Source organism: Typha latifolia, chromosome 5 (genome assembly GCF_019914945.1).
Source record: "Typha latifolia isolate L0001 chromosome 5, TyphaL0001v2, whole genome shotgun sequence".
Lineage (NCBI taxonomy): Eukaryota > Viridiplantae > Streptophyta > Magnoliopsida > Poales > Typhaceae > Typha > Typha latifolia.
The window spans coordinates 343,218-360,386 of record NC_133090.1 but is presented as its reverse complement, the minus strand read 5'-3'; the positions used below and the strand labels follow the sequence as shown (position 1 = coordinate 360,386).

Below are 17,169 nucleotides of genomic sequence, written 5' to 3'. Positions count from 1 at the left end.
CAAAACTCTCCTTTCTTAAACAAACTCAAAGTCCCTCTTGTATGATATACAAGACATACAACAAATTAATATTTTTGAGGTTTACTTTAATAAGGGGCAGAATAAAGGCTAAAGATTTGATATGTACTATTAAACTCTATTTTAATCATCTCATTAGAAAAGAAAAAAAAAGGTGTTATTTTTTAACTATAAAGTTTACACCCTTATTTAGACAAACACACCCGCTATGTGATGGTCCTTCTTCCCAGCTGTTGCACTCCTGGAGGTATGCTTTCCAAAATTGAGCGTGAAGTTAACGTGAACGACTATAATTAGGCCACGAAGTCGTGGGCTTCGCCAAACCGTGACAAACGGCTACTTCTCCTGTCACGTGTCAAACCGTTAAGACGAGATATCATACTTCGCCCCCATACTATTTATCAACTCGGTTCGGAAGAAATTTATTTCTCACGGTCGGTCCAAGATTGATGCGGACCGAACCGGGTCAGTCCTGAACCCCTCTCTGGCGAAGTGCCGAAGTCCTAATAAGAAGGAAACTTTAATAGGGCTTAGGATTTGGTTTAGATCAACCCCACCCAAAAAAAAAGCCGGTTTAATTCACTAAAGTAGAGGAGATAAAAGAAAGCAAATGAAATTTTCCTTAATCGTATTAGTGGGGCCACTGCAAAGAATCCTATGCGACTATGCGAGTGTACAAAGTATTATATCCTGCAGTGGAGTTCTCTCTAACTTTTTCTCTGTTCCTCCTCCTCCTCATCCTCTTTCCGCCTCTCCGCACTCACCTCTCGTGAAAGCTTCAACATTTTGCTTCCCAACAACTCTCTAATCCCTCCTCGGATCATTGCAGCAGAGGTAGGTAAGTAAGACTCCTCCAAAGATCCCATCTTTTTTTCTTTTTTTTTTTCTTTTAAGCTTGCTCCTCTGCGGTTGATCCATTCTGAAGCTAGTCGTAGTGTTCTTCCTCACCCAACGGTCGGATACTTCCTCTCTCCAGCCTCCATTGATGGGTGTTTCAGTTTTACATCCCTTTTGGGTTCTATTCCTTCTCTGCAACCCGTTTGTGCTTCTTGTCTCTGGTCTCAGTAGTGAAGGAAATGTTCTCCTGTCCTTCAAGAGCTCCATTAGGGAGGACCCAGAAGGGTCCCTTTCGAATTGGAACGCTTCTGACCCGGATCCTTGCTCTTGGAATGGGATCACTTGCAAAGATGGTGGAGTGGTCTCCTTGAGCATACCTAAGAAAAGGTTGGCAGGTTTCCTCCCCTCTGCTCTCGGTTCTCTTCCTTCTCTTAGGCACGTCAATCTTAGGAACAATCGCATCTTTGGCCGGATTCCCGCGGGGCTCTTCGCCGCCGGGGGACTGCAAAGCTTGGTCCTTTATGGCAACTCCTTATATGGGTCCCTCCCGCCGGAGATCGGCAACCTCTCCTACCTCCAAATCTTAGACCTTTCCCAGAATTATCTCAATGGTTCCATACCCGAATCCTTGATCCAATGCAAGCGGCTCAAGACTCTCGTTTTGAGCCACAACAATTTGACCAATTCCTTGCCCATTGGGTTTGGGAGCTCCTTGGTTGCATTGGAAATACTCGATCTTTCTTACAACCGGTTCAGTGGTTCGATCCCGAGCGATATAGGAAACCTCTCAAGTCTTCAGGGAACTGTCGACCTCTCGCATAATCTCTTCTCCGGTTTGATCCCTCCGAGCTTGGGAAAGCTTCCAGAGAAGGTCTACATCGACCTGACATATAACAATCTCAGTGGCCCTATACCACAGAATGGGGCTTTGGAGAATAGAGGACCTACCGCATTCATTGGAAATCCTGGTCTCTGCGGCCCACCATTGAAAAATCCGTGTTCTTCAGAGGTTCCTTCATCCAATCCTTTCCTGCCTGCCAATTTTTCACCTTCTGGATTAGTAGCTAATAACAAAACGAGTGGAAGTGGGAACAGCAAAGGTCTGAGTAAGAATGCAGTGGTTGCTATTGTAGTCAGTGATGTGGTTGGAATAGGTCTAATAGCATTGGTATTCTTTTACTGTTATTGGAAGGCTACTTCTTTCCGTGAGAAGGAAGAGAGCGGGAATTCTAAGAAGGGTCTGAAGTGCAGGAATGATTGCATTTGCTTCAGGAAAGATGAATCCGAGACGCTATCTGATAATGTTGAGCAATGTGATCTAGTTCCTCTGGATCGGCATGTGAGCTTTGATTTAGATGAGCTTCTGAAAGCTTCTGCCTTTGTGTTGGGGAAAAGTGGGATTGGGATTGTGTACAAGGTTGTGCTCGAAGATGGACTCACCTTGGCTGTGAGAAGGCTCGGGGAAGGAGGATTGCAAAGGTTCAAAGAATTCCAAACGGAGGTGGAAGCTATTGGGAAGGTCCGGCATCCAAATATTGTTACTCTTAGAGCTTATTACTGGTCAGTCGATGAGAAATTGCTGGTATATGATTACATTCCTAATGGTAGCCTCTCTGCAGCAATTCATGGTATGGTCTCAGATTGCAACTTCCTTTAGATTAATTATATATCAATATTGGTGTGTTACATCTGCGACATAATATACTATAGTGGTAAAATATTCCAGTATAGAATCTGCTGACCATGTATAATTGTAGAAATTTAGTTTCTGCTTGAATAACAAGTTTGCTAAAAATTGTGCATGTTCATAACAAGCACTCTTTGTTTTGAATTTTGCGTGGTTCTAGATATAAACTCTTCTGCTAAGAGCTATGGTCAGCCTATTTAGGTATTAGGAAGACAAACTAAGACTAAATAAGTACAGAGGAAAGAGGTCATCTTTGTTATAGTATATCATAACTTGGAGGAACTATATTGAATAATCACGACTCATTTTTGTGTATACTCATCCTTCTCTCTTAAATCATGTTGTGATTTCTGATGGTTATTGTTGATCTATATTTTAGGGAAAGCGGGAATGATGGCATTTGCGCCTCCATTATGGGATGTTCGACTAAAGATAATGAAAGGAATAGCCAAGGGCTTGGCATTTTTACATGAGTTTAGCCCAAAAAAGTATGTTCACGGAGATCTCAAACCAAATAATGTACTTCTGGGTCTGAACATGGAACCATATATTTCTGATTTTGGCCTTGGGCGCCTTGCCAACATAGCAGGAGGATCACCATTTCTACAGTCAGATAGGATGTCTGCTGAGAAAACTCAGACCCAACAATCTGATGTCTCAGTCAGTCCTTTTGTGAGCAAAGGATCATGTTATCAAGCTCCTGAAGCTTTGAAAACACTAAAGCCATCTCAGAAATGGGATGTTTACTCATACGGGGTGATTATGCTTGAAATGATTTCGGGTAGGTCACCAGCTGTTCTCCTGGAAACTTTGGAAATGAATCTAGTTCGATGGGTCCAGTTCTGTATCGAAGAGAAGAAACCTCTTTCAGATTTGCTGGATCCATTCCTTGCTCGGGAACTAGATAGAGAAGATGAGATAATCGCTGCTCTTAAAATTGCTCTTACGTGCGTTCAAGCTAATCCTGAAAGGAGACCGTCAATGAGGAATGTTATGGAAACGTTGGACAGGCTTACTAGTTGAAGCTAGAAATTTGATGCCACCAAGTAAAAATTTACTTTCCTTTCTGCATGAGGTGTTTAATTGCTAACTATATTCAAGTAGTTTCCCACCAAACTGCATGCTCAAGGTCCAGTCTGATGCACCTTATAACTTATACAGCTAAAGAAGAGGATGGTGATGAATCTGAGCTTAGAGATTATCAAGTTTGTCCATCACCTCAGTAAAGATTAGGACATCTTTCCCAAAATCTCATCAAGTATAATGCTTGTATCTTCTTCATCTTTCAGTCTGTTATGTTTTATGTATGTATCTTGTATCAAACTGTGGCTACTGTTTTTATGCTTAATGAATATGGTAAATGTGGAAATGTGAATCATTCTTCAGCTAAGGTGTGTGGATGCTGTTCATCTATGTGTTGTTTCAATCTTGGACTTTGGAAGCCAAAAGATCTTCTCAAAATAGTTTGGTTGTTGGTTGATCAAACAGCAGTTCCCCTCCCACCTCAAGTCTTTTCACACGCTACTACATGGTCCTTGGAATGAAGCTCTAGACAACCATGACATAAAGCAAAGTGAATTCTTTCCTTCCTTTTTCTTTTCTTTGAAAACCATGGGTCTTATAGGCTCCACAAAGGCCTCAGATATTTTATATATTAATTTTTCCTTCACTTTTTCCTTACCTTTGGTAGTTAAAAGTAAATTTTACCACATACTGTTTCATATGGAAATGTCTCTATCATAGACAGGATCATTTAATGAGATTCTTTTTCCTCTTGACAAACTTTTCTTCCTATTGGGGCCCAACACCATCAATTTCTGGGGGTCTAATTGCATTGCACATCATAACCACTGGAACAGATAAGGGGCCCCTTATTTGCTAGGATTCAATCTGCAGCTTGGACACCACTCTAGAGTAATTGACCTGGTGTCAATTCGATACCTGCTTGTTCCTTGGTAGCTTGTAATGGAACTTTGGAATCTTATATATTGCTTTTGTCTATTTTCTCCTGCTTTCATTTTCCTCCTCCTCGAAACTTTTCTAATTAGACTGTGACTCAGCTCCTCTTTTACCTAAAACATAGTATGCTACTATGCCTGGTCTCTGTGTATAGTATATTTTCTTGTTCTTGGAGCAGGTGATGGTGTAGCTAAAAGCATAGACAGGAACACACAAAGTACTCCACTGCAACAGCTCAGGATTCAAGTAAGTTTCTTCTGTTTTAAATGGAAAAAAAGCTGAGATCTTTTATATCGTTTTGTGAAGTGAAGAGGGGGGGACAGATAGAGGATTAAGTTTTCAATTACTTAAAAGTCCGTCAAAATTCTCCATTTGAGCTTACATCAAGCTAAATATTAGAGGCAAATAATTCAATAAGAACTATTAATTTTTCTTTTTCCTAATCGAACGATTGAAATTAAATAATACTAAAATTAACCGGATGTACCGGTCACTTTTTAAATAATAATAATAAATTAGTTCTATTTTATTTTTCTCTCTTAGCTATCTATTTTTTTAAAAAATAAAAAAATAATAAATTTGTAGATATTAAAACTCCTATTATTAAGAAAATGATTATAAGGATAAGTAATAAGAAAATACTTAAATTCTAACTATTTTATTAATTAATCTAGTCACACATATAAAATATATTATATACCCTTTAATTTATCAACATATGAAAAATATTTTTTAATAACTAATTGGTTAGTATCGGATCATCGCTCAATATTAGAATAACAAACCATTCTTTTTTATCAGGAAAACAACAGGACTTTCCCCTTAAAAAATACGGTAGAATAGTATCAGAACCAGCTAAATTAACATGGGTTTAGGTACTAATGACCAGTGATTCATGACATAAAATGGATATTTTACAGATGGTTTTAAACAAATGTTACTCTTCTTCTAGTAGCAGTTGACCAAAGCTTTAAAATTTATGATACCTTAGCTAATAAGCAATGGAGATTGCAAAGTCTAAGGAATGACAACAAGCATGAGATAAACCTAAATTGGACCAAATGTACCTCCTTTCTGGAATATGGTTGACAAAGAAAATGAAAAGAAGACATTGAACATTATAATTGTTAGTAGTTTATGTAAGCAATTAGCTTTCTCTTTAATCAAGAATATATATTAGGAGTGGGAAATCACTACAGTTTTCTTAGAACAAAAAAAAGTTGCAGGTAATGTAAGCATGCTCCATGTTTTCTATATGGAGTTTAAAAAGGGTTGATGTGGATTAGAATATGTCAACATAACAAGGTTCTTTATAATAAATAGATGATGCATTTATAATTCAGACATGTCCCTAGGACTAATAGATGTGATAATTAATTCATACCAACTAATTACAACTGTCATACTCGTTTTAAATGTGGATGTTGCAATTATAAAATTAAATATTGTCCAGTTTGGAGGTTTAACTTCCTAATCAATACAAGGACCGGCATTCTTTAATGTATAAGTTTAACAAAGTGAGCCTACTCTTATAAAAAAAAATTAATCACTGAGCCCAAATCATGCTCATATAATCCTTCGGCTAAAAAATCCCTAAATATTAACCTTCATAGTTACGAAGAGAATCGAATGCATAACTTCTGTCATGAACTAATAGAGCTTTAACTCAGAAAAAATAAGTAAAAGATTAATTCTTACATAATTTATATTTGTTGTACGCCCTTTGAAATATTATAATTATTACTGAAATTATTCAGTTCTTTAAGTTAAATCACCATCAATATTGAACTAATATTAAGAAAAACTCATTTTGGCTTTATATAAATTATTTAAAATTACACGAAAGCTATCTAATATTACTCTTTTTTTTTTTTTTTTTTGACAAACAAAGAGCTGAGACCAGCTATATATTAATGGACGGTCGAGGCGTTGCCGCGTCGACAAGTAACAGATTACACAGCTCAGATGGAACCTGGGTTAGCCGTTCGGCGTAGCAGAAGCCCGAGGCCTCCCTCGCCTTCGCCGCCGCCCCGCCGCACCGCATTGGCTTCCCTCCCTACGTGAGCAAGCCGGACTTCCACGAATTCTTTCGCTAGCTCCGCGTAGTCTGCGCGCCGGTTGCGGACTCGCCATGGACAAGTGGTCCACCCGCCGCATGCATCTGATGGCCTCCGAGCTGTCCGATTCTATCACCAACCAGCTTTCTCTGCTCGCCACCTACAGGGCCATTCTGATAGCCCAGAGCTCGGTTTGCAACGCCGAGACGCTCGGCACGGCTCCCATGCCGCCCGGACTAGCTCACCTTCACATTTCGGAGGATTGTCGCCGCACCTCCTTGGTATGCTCCCGGCTTGAACGAACCATCGTGTTGGCTTTTGTCCAACCCGAGTCCGGAGGTTCCCACCGCTTCCTCCTCATCCTTGTATTCCCATGCCTCTCTTCGACTTGGGCCCATACTCCTCCGCCATCGCGATGGCGGATCGGACCACCGCTAGCTCCGCCTCTCTGCTGTAGGCCAAAAACCACTTCGTTTCTACTTTTCCATAAAGCCCACGGCGTGCGGGCTATCTTCCCTTTGATCCGCGATCATTCTCTTTGGTTGTACACCACTCTCTCGTGATCCGGTCTTGGTCTATCAACGCCGCCTCCACCCCCTTCTCTGGACCGCGAAGCTCCCACACCACTCAACCGTATCTACACGTAAACATGAGGTGGTCCGTCGTTTCCGGAAACAACCCACACATTGCGCATCGTTCCTCGGCACCCACATGGATATAGTGGAGGTAAGCCCTCGTTGGGAGCTGCGCGCAAAGCGGTTTCCGGCGAGAAGACTCTGATCCGTGGGGCGACCTGGAAGCCGCCGAGGTTTCTCCAGCCCTTCCCATCGTTGGTCACTCTGAGGAAGAAGAGAGTAGTATATGGCTTTAACCGAAGGGGTTCCCCTTGGGTGCGGCCACCAGATCCATCTGTCCTCACCGGTGGCGGCACCCATGGGGAATGTTGCTATTTTGTAAGCCATCTCAGCTCCGGCCTCCCTAGTTAGTCTCGCCGAGGACCATTGCCTACCGTTGGTGATATCCACCACACGCAGATTTTCTGCCATGACTGTATTCGCCCATTCCTTTGGCTGTCTGCACCACGGGATCTCATGCAGCCAGGGGTCGTAGGCGGCGCTCGTGTTTCGACCATTCCCTATCAGAACTCTGCAGCCCATTCTGAGCTGCCTGGCGGTTGTTGTTAGCGCCCTCCACATCCAGGATGGATTTTTGCTCTTCGGGATCAACCATGGGTGCAGCATCCCATACTTGGCCTGCATGATTCTGATCCAAGGCGCCGGCTCTCTGTTTAACATCTTGAACACCAGCTTGCCCAGATGCGCAGTTCGAGCCTCTTTTAGACGGCGGACTCCCAGTCCGCCCTGCCTCTTCGCCGTAGTCACCGCTCTCCCGGTTCATCGTGAAGGCCGTGGCCATCGTTATTCTTCCACGGGAAGTTTCGAGCTTTTTTGTTATCTCGTCCCGAACCCCGTCCAGCACCCACGTGCTTCCCAGCCAGTAAGCCGGGATCGCAAGCAGCGCGACGTTGATCAAGGTTAGCTTGCCTGCTTGGGAAAGGAGCGACCCTTTCCAGCCCGCAAGCCGTCTGCCGATACGCTCCACCAGCTCCTGATGCTCCTTCACCTTCACTCTCCGGCCAGAGATAAGCACCCCTAGGTATTTGAATGGCATGCCTGCCACCTGCAAGCCTAGTTGATCGCTAAGGCATGCCGCTTCATCGTCCCCGATCCCCGCTTGCGGATACGACTCCGATTTGCCGTAGTTTACCCTACGGTTGGTGATGAGTTCATACCGGCTCGGGCTATCAAGAATGCTTGCTGGCATTTGTTGCGAAGCTTCCGCCATGAGCGACGGGTCATCTCGCATAGAGCGGTGGGACGGATGCACATCTCCGGCCCGATAGCCGCTCGCGGCCTCTCTCGTCTACCTTCTCGCTAATGATCCTTGATAGGACTTGTGTAACGATGATGAAGAGGTAGGGAGATAGCGGATCTCCTTGTCTCAGGCCGCTCCGGGGCGTGATTCAATTCGTCGGACACCCGTTGATCAGCAAGGCGAACCTTGGGGACTCAATACACGCCTGCACCCAGTTGCACCACCGCGGGGGGAAACCCATCCGCTGCAGCACGCCGGTCACCGCCTTCCAGCTAACGCGATCATACGCCTTCTCCATATCCATTTTGATCATCATAATAGGGTTGCCGCCCTTGTCGGTCACCATAGAGTGAGCCACCTCCTGAGCTGCCAACGTGTTATCCTCGATACTTCGGCCTGCCACGAAAGCCGCCTGCTCCGGGCCGATGATGTTGGCCAGCATTTTCTTCAGGCGGCTTACCATGATGTCCGCCACCTTTATTGGTAGCTCCTTCTTCGGAATCAGGGTTATGAAGGTGTCACCCCAAGCTTGCGGCATTTTTGCATTGCTGAAAAAATGGCGTACTGCCTGGCAGAGGCCGCCGCCCATGGTGTCCCGATGCGTGTAGACTTCCGCTTGCATACCGTCCGGGCCTGGAGCCTTTCCTCTCGGCAGGCTCCAGACCGCCTCCTTGACCTCGTCCTTCGTCACTGGCAGCTCTAGGGCCACCGCTTCGTTGCTCGAGATTTCCGGTAGGGCGGGCCATTCCGCGCTCCTACCGTCAGGCACTTCCACCTCCGCCCACAGGCTTTGGTAGAAAGACGTAAAGGTTTGGTTCACTTCCTCCGGAGCCTGTACCCATCTGTCCTCACCGTCCATGATGCCAAAGATCGTGTTACGCTTTCTTCGGATTGATGCCGAGATATGAAAAAATTTGGTGTTTCGGTCCCCGTCCTCTGTCCACCTGAGCCGAGATCTTTGCAACCATTTGATATTTAGCTGTCTGTTCAGGGCAATTTTGCAGTTGTATAGGCTTCTCATCCTCTGAAAGTCCTCCTCTTGCAGCTGACCGTTGGCATCTAGCTCTTCTAGGTCTGCCAGCTTGGTGTTTGTGGCCGTTAGCCGCCCTTCCACGCTTCCGATCGCCTCCCGGCTCCAGTTGCTTAAGGTTTTTCTCAAAACACTCAGCCGGTGGGAGAACGCATGCATTGGATTACCTCCGGCGTGCCTCGCCCAGGTTTCCTTTACAAGGTTCTGGCACTCCTCATACTCCATCCAGAAGAGCTCAAACCGGAATGGTCGCTTGATCCTTTCCATGGCTGCCGGAACCTTGAAGAGCAACGGGGCATGGTCCGAGGCACCCCTATCCAGGTGCTGAACTTTGCAGTCCGGGTGCTTGCTTACCCACTCCGTGTTGCCTAGGGCTCTGTCAAGACGGACCCAGATGCGACGGGACCCTTGCTGGTTGTTGCACCAGGTGAAAGGGATGCCTTCAAACCCTAAGTCGCACAGCCCCGTCTCGTCTACAAATTTTGCAAACGCCTTTGCCTTCGGCCCTAGCGTAACTTCAACCTTTGCACCTTTCTCTGGCGGGACGGGTAGCGTTGAAGTCACCTATGATCGCCCACGGCTTGTCCAGACAGGCCATGTTCTTCAGCTCCTCCCATAGTTCTTTCTGGCCTTCCAGAAGGTTGCTGGCATACACGATGGTCCAAATCCAGGTTCTACCCGACGTTAGGGTTATGGTTAGGTGAGCTGCATATCTTGATACGGTAGCCACGTCCACCCAGCCAAGCTCCTTCTTCCACAGGATCAGGATGCCTCCCGACCTGCCTTGCGCGGGGATAGCGAACCACGCCCATCCTCTGCCAATCTGTTTTGCCACCTGCTCCGCCTCCGACCAGCTGGTGTGCGTTTCTAGCAAGGCCAGCATTTCCAGGTTATGGTCCCGGATCATGATTCTACAACGATCTAGTGCCTCTTTCTTGCGGGCACCTCTGCAGTTCCACACTAAGGTTTTTAACATTGTTAAACCTTATGGGATGGCTGGCCGGCAGCCTGTTAGTGCAACCTGCCTCTCTTAGAGGTGGGTATGGCATGCCCGCCTCTGTTGGTATTCTCCTCTTCCAGCTCCGTCTCAATTTCCATTGCCCAGGAGTGTCATTAGCTTTGTTTGCCACCAGGGCAAGCTGCATGTATCTGGCATCGCCTTCCTTGCCGTCCTCCTCCCGGTCTTCCGATAGTAGGCACCTCTTCACTCTGGCCACCGTTTCGCCGTGATTCCTCGGTGGGTTAGTTTGTTTCGCAGTGGTCGGGGTGAAGCCTGCTGTAACCAGTCCGTCTTGGACGAACTGCGCCGGATAGCCGTTGGCGGTCCACCGCTCTCCGCCAGCACTTTTCTTTGTTTTGACGTAGGCTGACCGTTGTGCCCTCTGGACTCCTGAGCCCAACAAGACAGTTATCCCTTGGACCATTGCAGTTTTTCCCCTTGCCTCCCCGACACCTGGCGAGTTGGGTTCTCTGTCTTCCGAAACCCTCACGTCTGGCATTAATTGTTCTGCCTCGGTGTCGTCTTCTGGCTCGTCCACCCGTACTTCCTTTTGCTTCTCATCACTGGCTCTCTTACTTGGCGTGGGCCCCGCCGTTTGATTTTTTATTCCTTCTCCACGTGACGTGCATGGCCTCTGGTACGAGGCACCCTTCCTTGCTCTTCCTTCTCCTTGCTGCGCCCCTACCCCCGTCTTCGTCTTCTCTGCGTGCGCATGGTCTGCTTGGTACTCTTGCGTTCGACGGGGACGTCTTCCTGTACCTAGACCAGCTTCCGGGTTACTTCCTTTTCCGGCCTGCTGATGGATATCTCCGTGCTGTCTTGCCCTTCTTTCCTTGCCGTGTCCCATGGAACCCTGTGGGAATTGATACGGATCGCTTGGCTTTCTCTTCCCTTCTTTCTTCTTACCCATGGTTTCCTGATCTTTCCCATCGCTTGCCGAGGTACGGTATGCGTAACCGGGTTGCTTTCCCCTCTGGGTAGCCTGCCACCGCGGCTTCCTTTGGACGGTGCACCAAGGTCCATAGTATCCGCTGTCCTCTTCCTTGTCGGCCTGTTGCCGGTTTGGGTTTGTACTTCGCTGTTCACCTCCTCCCTCGCCGTCTGTGGTCACCGGTGACTCCTTCCTTTGCGCCGTTTGTGGCCGAGAAGCCGCACTCTTGACCTTATGTCCGATCCTCCCGCACGCGGCGAATTTAGGAGACTTTTCATCTTGCACTCTTTGATCAACCCTTTCTTCCTTTCGGTAGAGCCATACCGGCTGTTTTGAGGTTTGCTAAGGTCTACCTCGATGCACACCCGAGCGAAACGGCTTCGGTGGGTCTAGGGTTGTTTCATCAACGCGTAACTGATGCGCAAAGAATGCGCTGCTTGGGATGAGAGCCTCCAGTTCCCAGTATTCCTGCGGGAGATTGTGCAGCTGTATCCAGACCGGTGCTGTCATGAAAGCCTCCGGGGACGGCCGGAAGTTATTTCGCCATGGGATGAGGTTGAGCACTTGCCCTTGACCGCCCATGGTCCATTTATCGGCACATGGTCCGGGTCCTCGGCTTTCTCGAATGCGAAGACATAATATCCCTCCTCCATGTCGAGACCGAGAAACCTTCAATCCTGTCCCGAGTTTTGCTAGCATGGCTTTCGGCCCGCCCCGGTGGTGAGGCCCTTGCCCGGAATCTACCGAAGAGTGCTAGTTTCCATCTGTTCTGCAAGTCTTGACACCTCGGGGTCGATCACCACGCCGTCCTCCAGGCTGGTCTCTTAGTTTTGCCGGGATCTCTTTAGGTATTGCTCCGGTTTCCGACGGCCCGATCGCTCCCGCCGCTACCAAGCCCAAGTTCTGTTGGCCTCCTTTGGATTTCTTTGCCCTGCTGCGAGTTGGTTTGCTTCCTCCGGCTCCGACACCTTCGACGATGATGCCCTCCGCTGGTGCACATCTTCTCCTCCCGTTGTTGCTGGTGGAACCTCCATTTCGTCGCCTTAAACTTAGAGGAGTCGATCGTCCTCTATCTAATATTACTCGATACTAGAGTACAAAAAAATAAAGCCTTTCCTTAATAGAAATAATTTTTTTTTATAAACATTTTACACCCTAATTTAAAACATTTACTTCATCTCTATATAATTTTATTTATATCACTTCACATCTTTATATTTATTTTAAACTAAAAGTGTTATTTTTTTCATCATATTCGCCTAATCTATAGATTGAATTTGCACGTACTCATTAGAGATAATATTATAAATAATTTAATAAATTTTTAATACATCTAAAATAATAATGATCAGATTTTTAAACGACAAATTTTTTTATCGTTTCTTTATTATCTGAAATTCGATCAGTATTATTTTAGGTGTATTAAAAAATATATTAAATTATTTACAATTTTATCTTAGACGAGTATCTTCAAATTCAACTTTGATCAGAAAAAGTTATGATTTGACACAAATAAAACATAAACAGGATAGTAAAATAAATTTAGGCATAATCACCGAGGATAAAAAATAAATTTATTTATGGTGGTTTCGAATACTCTGTATGCCCGGCTCTTCTTCTTTGACTTTAAAAATCTAATAGCTCCAATCGAACCATCTACTCTGTTAACTAATAAGAGAAATTTGATCATATTCAACTTGGTTGTGGTTGGTGATGCAAGACTTTATTTAGACTTGCGTGCGTTTAGGGGGTAGGTAGACTTGTTATTAATGTGGTCTCACTTGGTGGCGGTCGTTTTTGGGGTACTATGTATTCTTCTTCAAGATATATTTTTATTTATTTAATCATCCCTTTCTTTAGTCGTCTCCTAATTCAAGATTGAGAGGAATAAAACTAATCAAATAAAGAAGACAACGATGGCGCTGGGTGATACCACCCAATTTGTTCCTTTATTTAAAGTTTGATCTTCTTCGTATTTTTTTTTCTTTTTTTAAATCCATGATGTGAATAATACTTGTAAAATGACATCCAAAATCGACTAGATCTACTGCTTTCCGTTGCTACGATCACCTGGTCGTGATAATAAGCGAGCAATGCCCTCGAGAAAACCAAAGTTAGAAGCAGCCGAAGCAGCAACCTTTGCCCTTCTTAGAATCCATTCGTTTGCGCTCTGTCTTCGTCTTCTTTCCCTCCAGTAATCCAAACAGCAGGCAGGGTCGTTGGAATCGCCGACGCGTCGGTTGGTCGCATTTCGTCGACGCAAACTGGATAAATAGGCCAAAGAAGTCTTCTCTGAATCAAAAGCCATCGTTTTGTTAGAAGCCTCCTAGGTATGTGAGGTTATGTCTCCTTTAATTGTTGCTTCTAGATTTTTTTTTTCTTTTTTAATTTTGTTCTGTATGCTTTGCTTTTCTCTGGGTAAAGAGACGATTGGAGGACCTTTTTCTTTTAATCAGTTTAAAATCTAAACTCTCAGAGAACATTGATTAATATATCTAATAGTTTGGGCTTTAAACTCTATGAAGAGTCGGAGAAAGAAAGAGGAAGATTGCTTTGCAGATAAGCAAGAATTTAGAATGGAAATGGAGAAAGTTTTGGCCTTTGACGGTTTTTAGGAGAATATTCTTCTTGTTCATGTCCTCTATTCCATTCCGTTTCCAAAATCCAAGGTCACCATGTAATCTATCACCATTCTAATCTATTTCTACATAGATTTACGGATTCAGTTTGCTTTTGAATTGTAAGTTTTTCTATATTCTCTTTTGCTAATTTAGCTCTTCCTTCTTGGATTAGTTCCAACCAGTTTCTCGTCGTTGCCTCTGGATAATGGAGAAGTAACATTTGTCATAGAGGCAGTGACTTTTAGAGTTTTATTTTTTGTTAAGGATCTATTGTCATAGATCTAAGATGGTTCTCAGGCTATCTAATGTAAATTATGTAATAGCTAGTTTATCATAATTACTATATGAGTTTCTTTCGATTTGTTGCAGGAAGTTTCTGGCAAATTTCTGTCTTGTCATAGGAAGTAGAAAATAACAAGATTGTTAATGCTGAAAATATATGAGAAAATTTCCACTTAAGTTATGGTAGCTTTGATTATTTTCATGTTAGATATCCTTGGGTTCAGCAGAAAGTCCTGATACTCTCTTGATGTTAACTATAGTGCAAGTTTTAACTTTTCTCATTTGAGATGATTATGTTTAGTTAAAATTCTAATTCGACATTTAATATCAAAAAATAAATCATCGAATCATCTTAGAGTTTCTCTTTATCTCTTTCTGTTGCTGCTATTTATTGCTGTGAGCAACAAAAGGCTTCACATATTAAATTTTCTACCAGCAGAGATGGCAGATATTCAACTGGGAGCTCACACACTAAGATCTCATGGCGCCAAAGTAGTGAGATTCCACATGTACGACTGGATAATACTTGTACTTCTTGCAATAACTGATGGACTATTGAATATAATAGAACCATATCATCGCTTTGTTGGAAGAGACATGATGACAGATCTGAGGTACCCGATGAAAAGCAATACCGTGCCATTTTGGGCTGTTCCGGTTTGTTCTTGCTTCTCTTCCATGTTTAAGAACTTACGAGAAAGAAATTTCTTTTCCAATGCATTGGTTTATTCATGCATATTAATGCATATATTTGACTATTATGTCACTTTTCTTGCAGCTTATTGCAATTGTATTGCCTATGTTCATTGTGTGTGCAATTTACTTCAAGAAGAGAAATGTGTACGATTTGCATCATGCAATACTCGGTATTTTGCATTGGCCACTCTTTTCAGTATGTAAATTGTTATATTATTTCAAAGTGTTAGTCCTGAACTCTGACATTTACGACAGGCCTTCTGTTTTCTGTGCTTATAACTGGGGTCATCACGGATGCAATTAAGGATGGTGTTGGCCGGCCACGACCAGATTTCTTTTGGCGCTGTTTCCCAGATGGAAAAGATGTGGGCCCTCTGCTTATATCCTTTGTCCTTTTCATCTTTAAGTTCGTTATGGCCTCATTCTTACAAATTGCCATGGAATTATTGAGTTTAATGTTAATGTATTCACATGATGTGCAGGTTTATGATAATGTCACTACAGATGTCATATGCCATGGAGAAAAGAGTGTTATCAGGGAGGGTCACAAGAGTTTTCCAAGCGGGCACTCTTCATGTATGCTATGAGATAACTATTTCTGTCACAGTATAATGATAATTTCACAGTTTGTTTTTTCAAGAATTTGTGGAATGAGTTTTTCTATATGATTGAGATGACATTAGCTTCCACTAGTTTCTGTTCATGCATTCTGTAGATCAGGTTGCTGATTTTCTTTGCATTTGATACAACTCATACAAAAGGTAATGTAAATGTCAGATGTTGTTTTGCAGCTAAATTTCTACTTTAAGTCATGTTAGAGGCATCATCTCTATCCTAACTTTATCTGAAGTTACTAGCATGCAAATATGGCCTTTCTTCACAGAACTTAAAATGATGTCTGAACAGCCAATGATGTTATGTGCATATGTATACATGTTTTCATGTATGTAGTGTGTGAGGATCTTGTGCTACATCTTGCTCTTTGGGTAATGTAGAGGTAGTTTCTAGAGGAGAGTACTGATGTCTCAGAGATTTAATTTGGACTGAATTGGTATGTTTCTATTGCAGGGTCTTTTGCTGGTCTAGGATTTCTTTCATGGTATCTAGCTGGCAAAATCACAGCTTTTGATCGTAGGGGTCATATTGCAAAACTTTGTATTGTATTTTTGCCTCTACTTGTTGCTGCCCTTGTAGCAGTTTCTCGAGTGGATGACTACTGGCACCATTGGCAAGATGTTTTTGCAGGGGGGCTTCTAGGTCTGAATTCTGATCATCTAATCAACGTTTGAAGTCATTTTAGCTTTGAACTCTTCAAGTGTTGTATCTTCTCTTGGTTAATCTTTTGTTTACTTTTGCAGGACTGGTAGTTTCTTCATTTTGTTATCTGCAGTTCTTCCCACTCCCCTATGATGTAAATGGTATGATCCCAACTTTTTCTTTCGGATTTTATCGATTTACTTTTCATCTAAAAAACTAATGTACAATGGTTTTTATGTGGCTTACAAGCATTCACATTTTATGCTAGCTGAGTTTTAGCTTACATTTACTTTCCTGAGAAACTTTTTGATTTGTAAATATATTTAATATTGTTATTAAATATTAAATATGGTGGCCGATACTTCTATATGGTGTCCCTTAATCAGATATTGTCATTCCTTACTAGTATCTGAATGAAAAGAAAATCTACTTCATATGCAGTTCTTGTTGGATTATGTTATGAGGATTTCCATTGTGATCTACCAATTCATGCAGCTTTATAAATCTCTTAATATTGTTATTCCTTTTCTCGCAGGTTTCTGGCCTCATGCACATATTCTGCAGCTGGAGGAGAGAAATAATAACGGCGCGGTGGCCGATAACACAAACTCCTACAATTTGAGGCCACAAGAGATTGAAACTGCTTATGTTTCACCTGAAGGCCATGGCAGCATTGGTTTAAGAGAAGCAAGCTCCATTCTTGATTCAATGGAAGCTGGAAGAAGAGGATAGAGTTTATTTTGCAATGTACAAAGCAATTTCATGGTGACCCTGTTCTATATTATAATTTGACTGAGAATGTAATAAATATGTTTTTGTTTTTCTTTTTTGACCCCTTAGATCTTGTGTTTAGTTCAATGTCTAATGCCTACAAAGTTTTCTTTTTAGAAGTTGTGATTGAAAATAATATTGCAATAAG

The 17,169-nt window shown here is 43.3% G+C and overlaps 2 protein-coding genes across 6 annotated transcripts; both read left to right on the top strand.

Moving 5' to 3' along the window:
- The first annotated feature begins 723 nt into the window (after positions 1 to 723).
- Positions 724 to 3,927, top strand: LOC140789708 (receptor protein kinase-like protein ZAR1). Its single transcript, XM_073139503.1, has 2 exons — positions 724 to 2,483; positions 2,922 to 3,927. The coding sequence occupies exons 1-2, from the start codon at positions 1,004 to 1,006 to the stop codon at positions 3,563 to 3,565; spliced, it is 2,124 nt and encodes a 707-aa protein (XP_072995604.1). The 5' UTR covers positions 724 to 1,003; the 3' UTR covers positions 3,566 to 3,927.
- A 675-nt stretch (positions 3,928 to 4,602) lies between these two features.
- Positions 4,603 to 17,089, top strand: LOC140789514 (lipid phosphate phosphatase 2-like). Of its 5 annotated transcripts, XM_073139232.1 has the most exons (9): positions 4,604 to 4,747; positions 13,437 to 13,724; positions 14,737 to 14,954; positions 15,076 to 15,163; positions 15,249 to 15,358; positions 15,476 to 15,569; positions 16,062 to 16,250; positions 16,352 to 16,411; positions 16,786 to 17,089. In XM_073139232.1, the coding sequence occupies exons 3-9, from the start codon at positions 14,739 to 14,741 to the stop codon at positions 16,980 to 16,982; spliced, it is 954 nt and encodes a 317-aa protein (XP_072995333.1). In that variant the 5' UTR covers positions 4,604 to 4,747; positions 13,437 to 13,724; positions 14,737 to 14,738; the 3' UTR covers positions 16,983 to 17,089. The 5 variants fall into 5 exon arrangements, with proteins under 5 accessions (XP_072995335.1, XP_072995333.1, XP_072995336.1 ...); XM_073139234.1 differs by lacking the exon at positions 13,437 to 13,724 and having other exon boundaries at positions 4,603 to 4,747; positions 14,734 to 14,954; XM_073139235.1 differs by lacking the exon at positions 13,437 to 13,724 and having other exon boundaries at positions 4,611 to 4,747.
- The last annotated feature ends 80 nt before the right edge of the window (positions 17,090 to 17,169 follow it).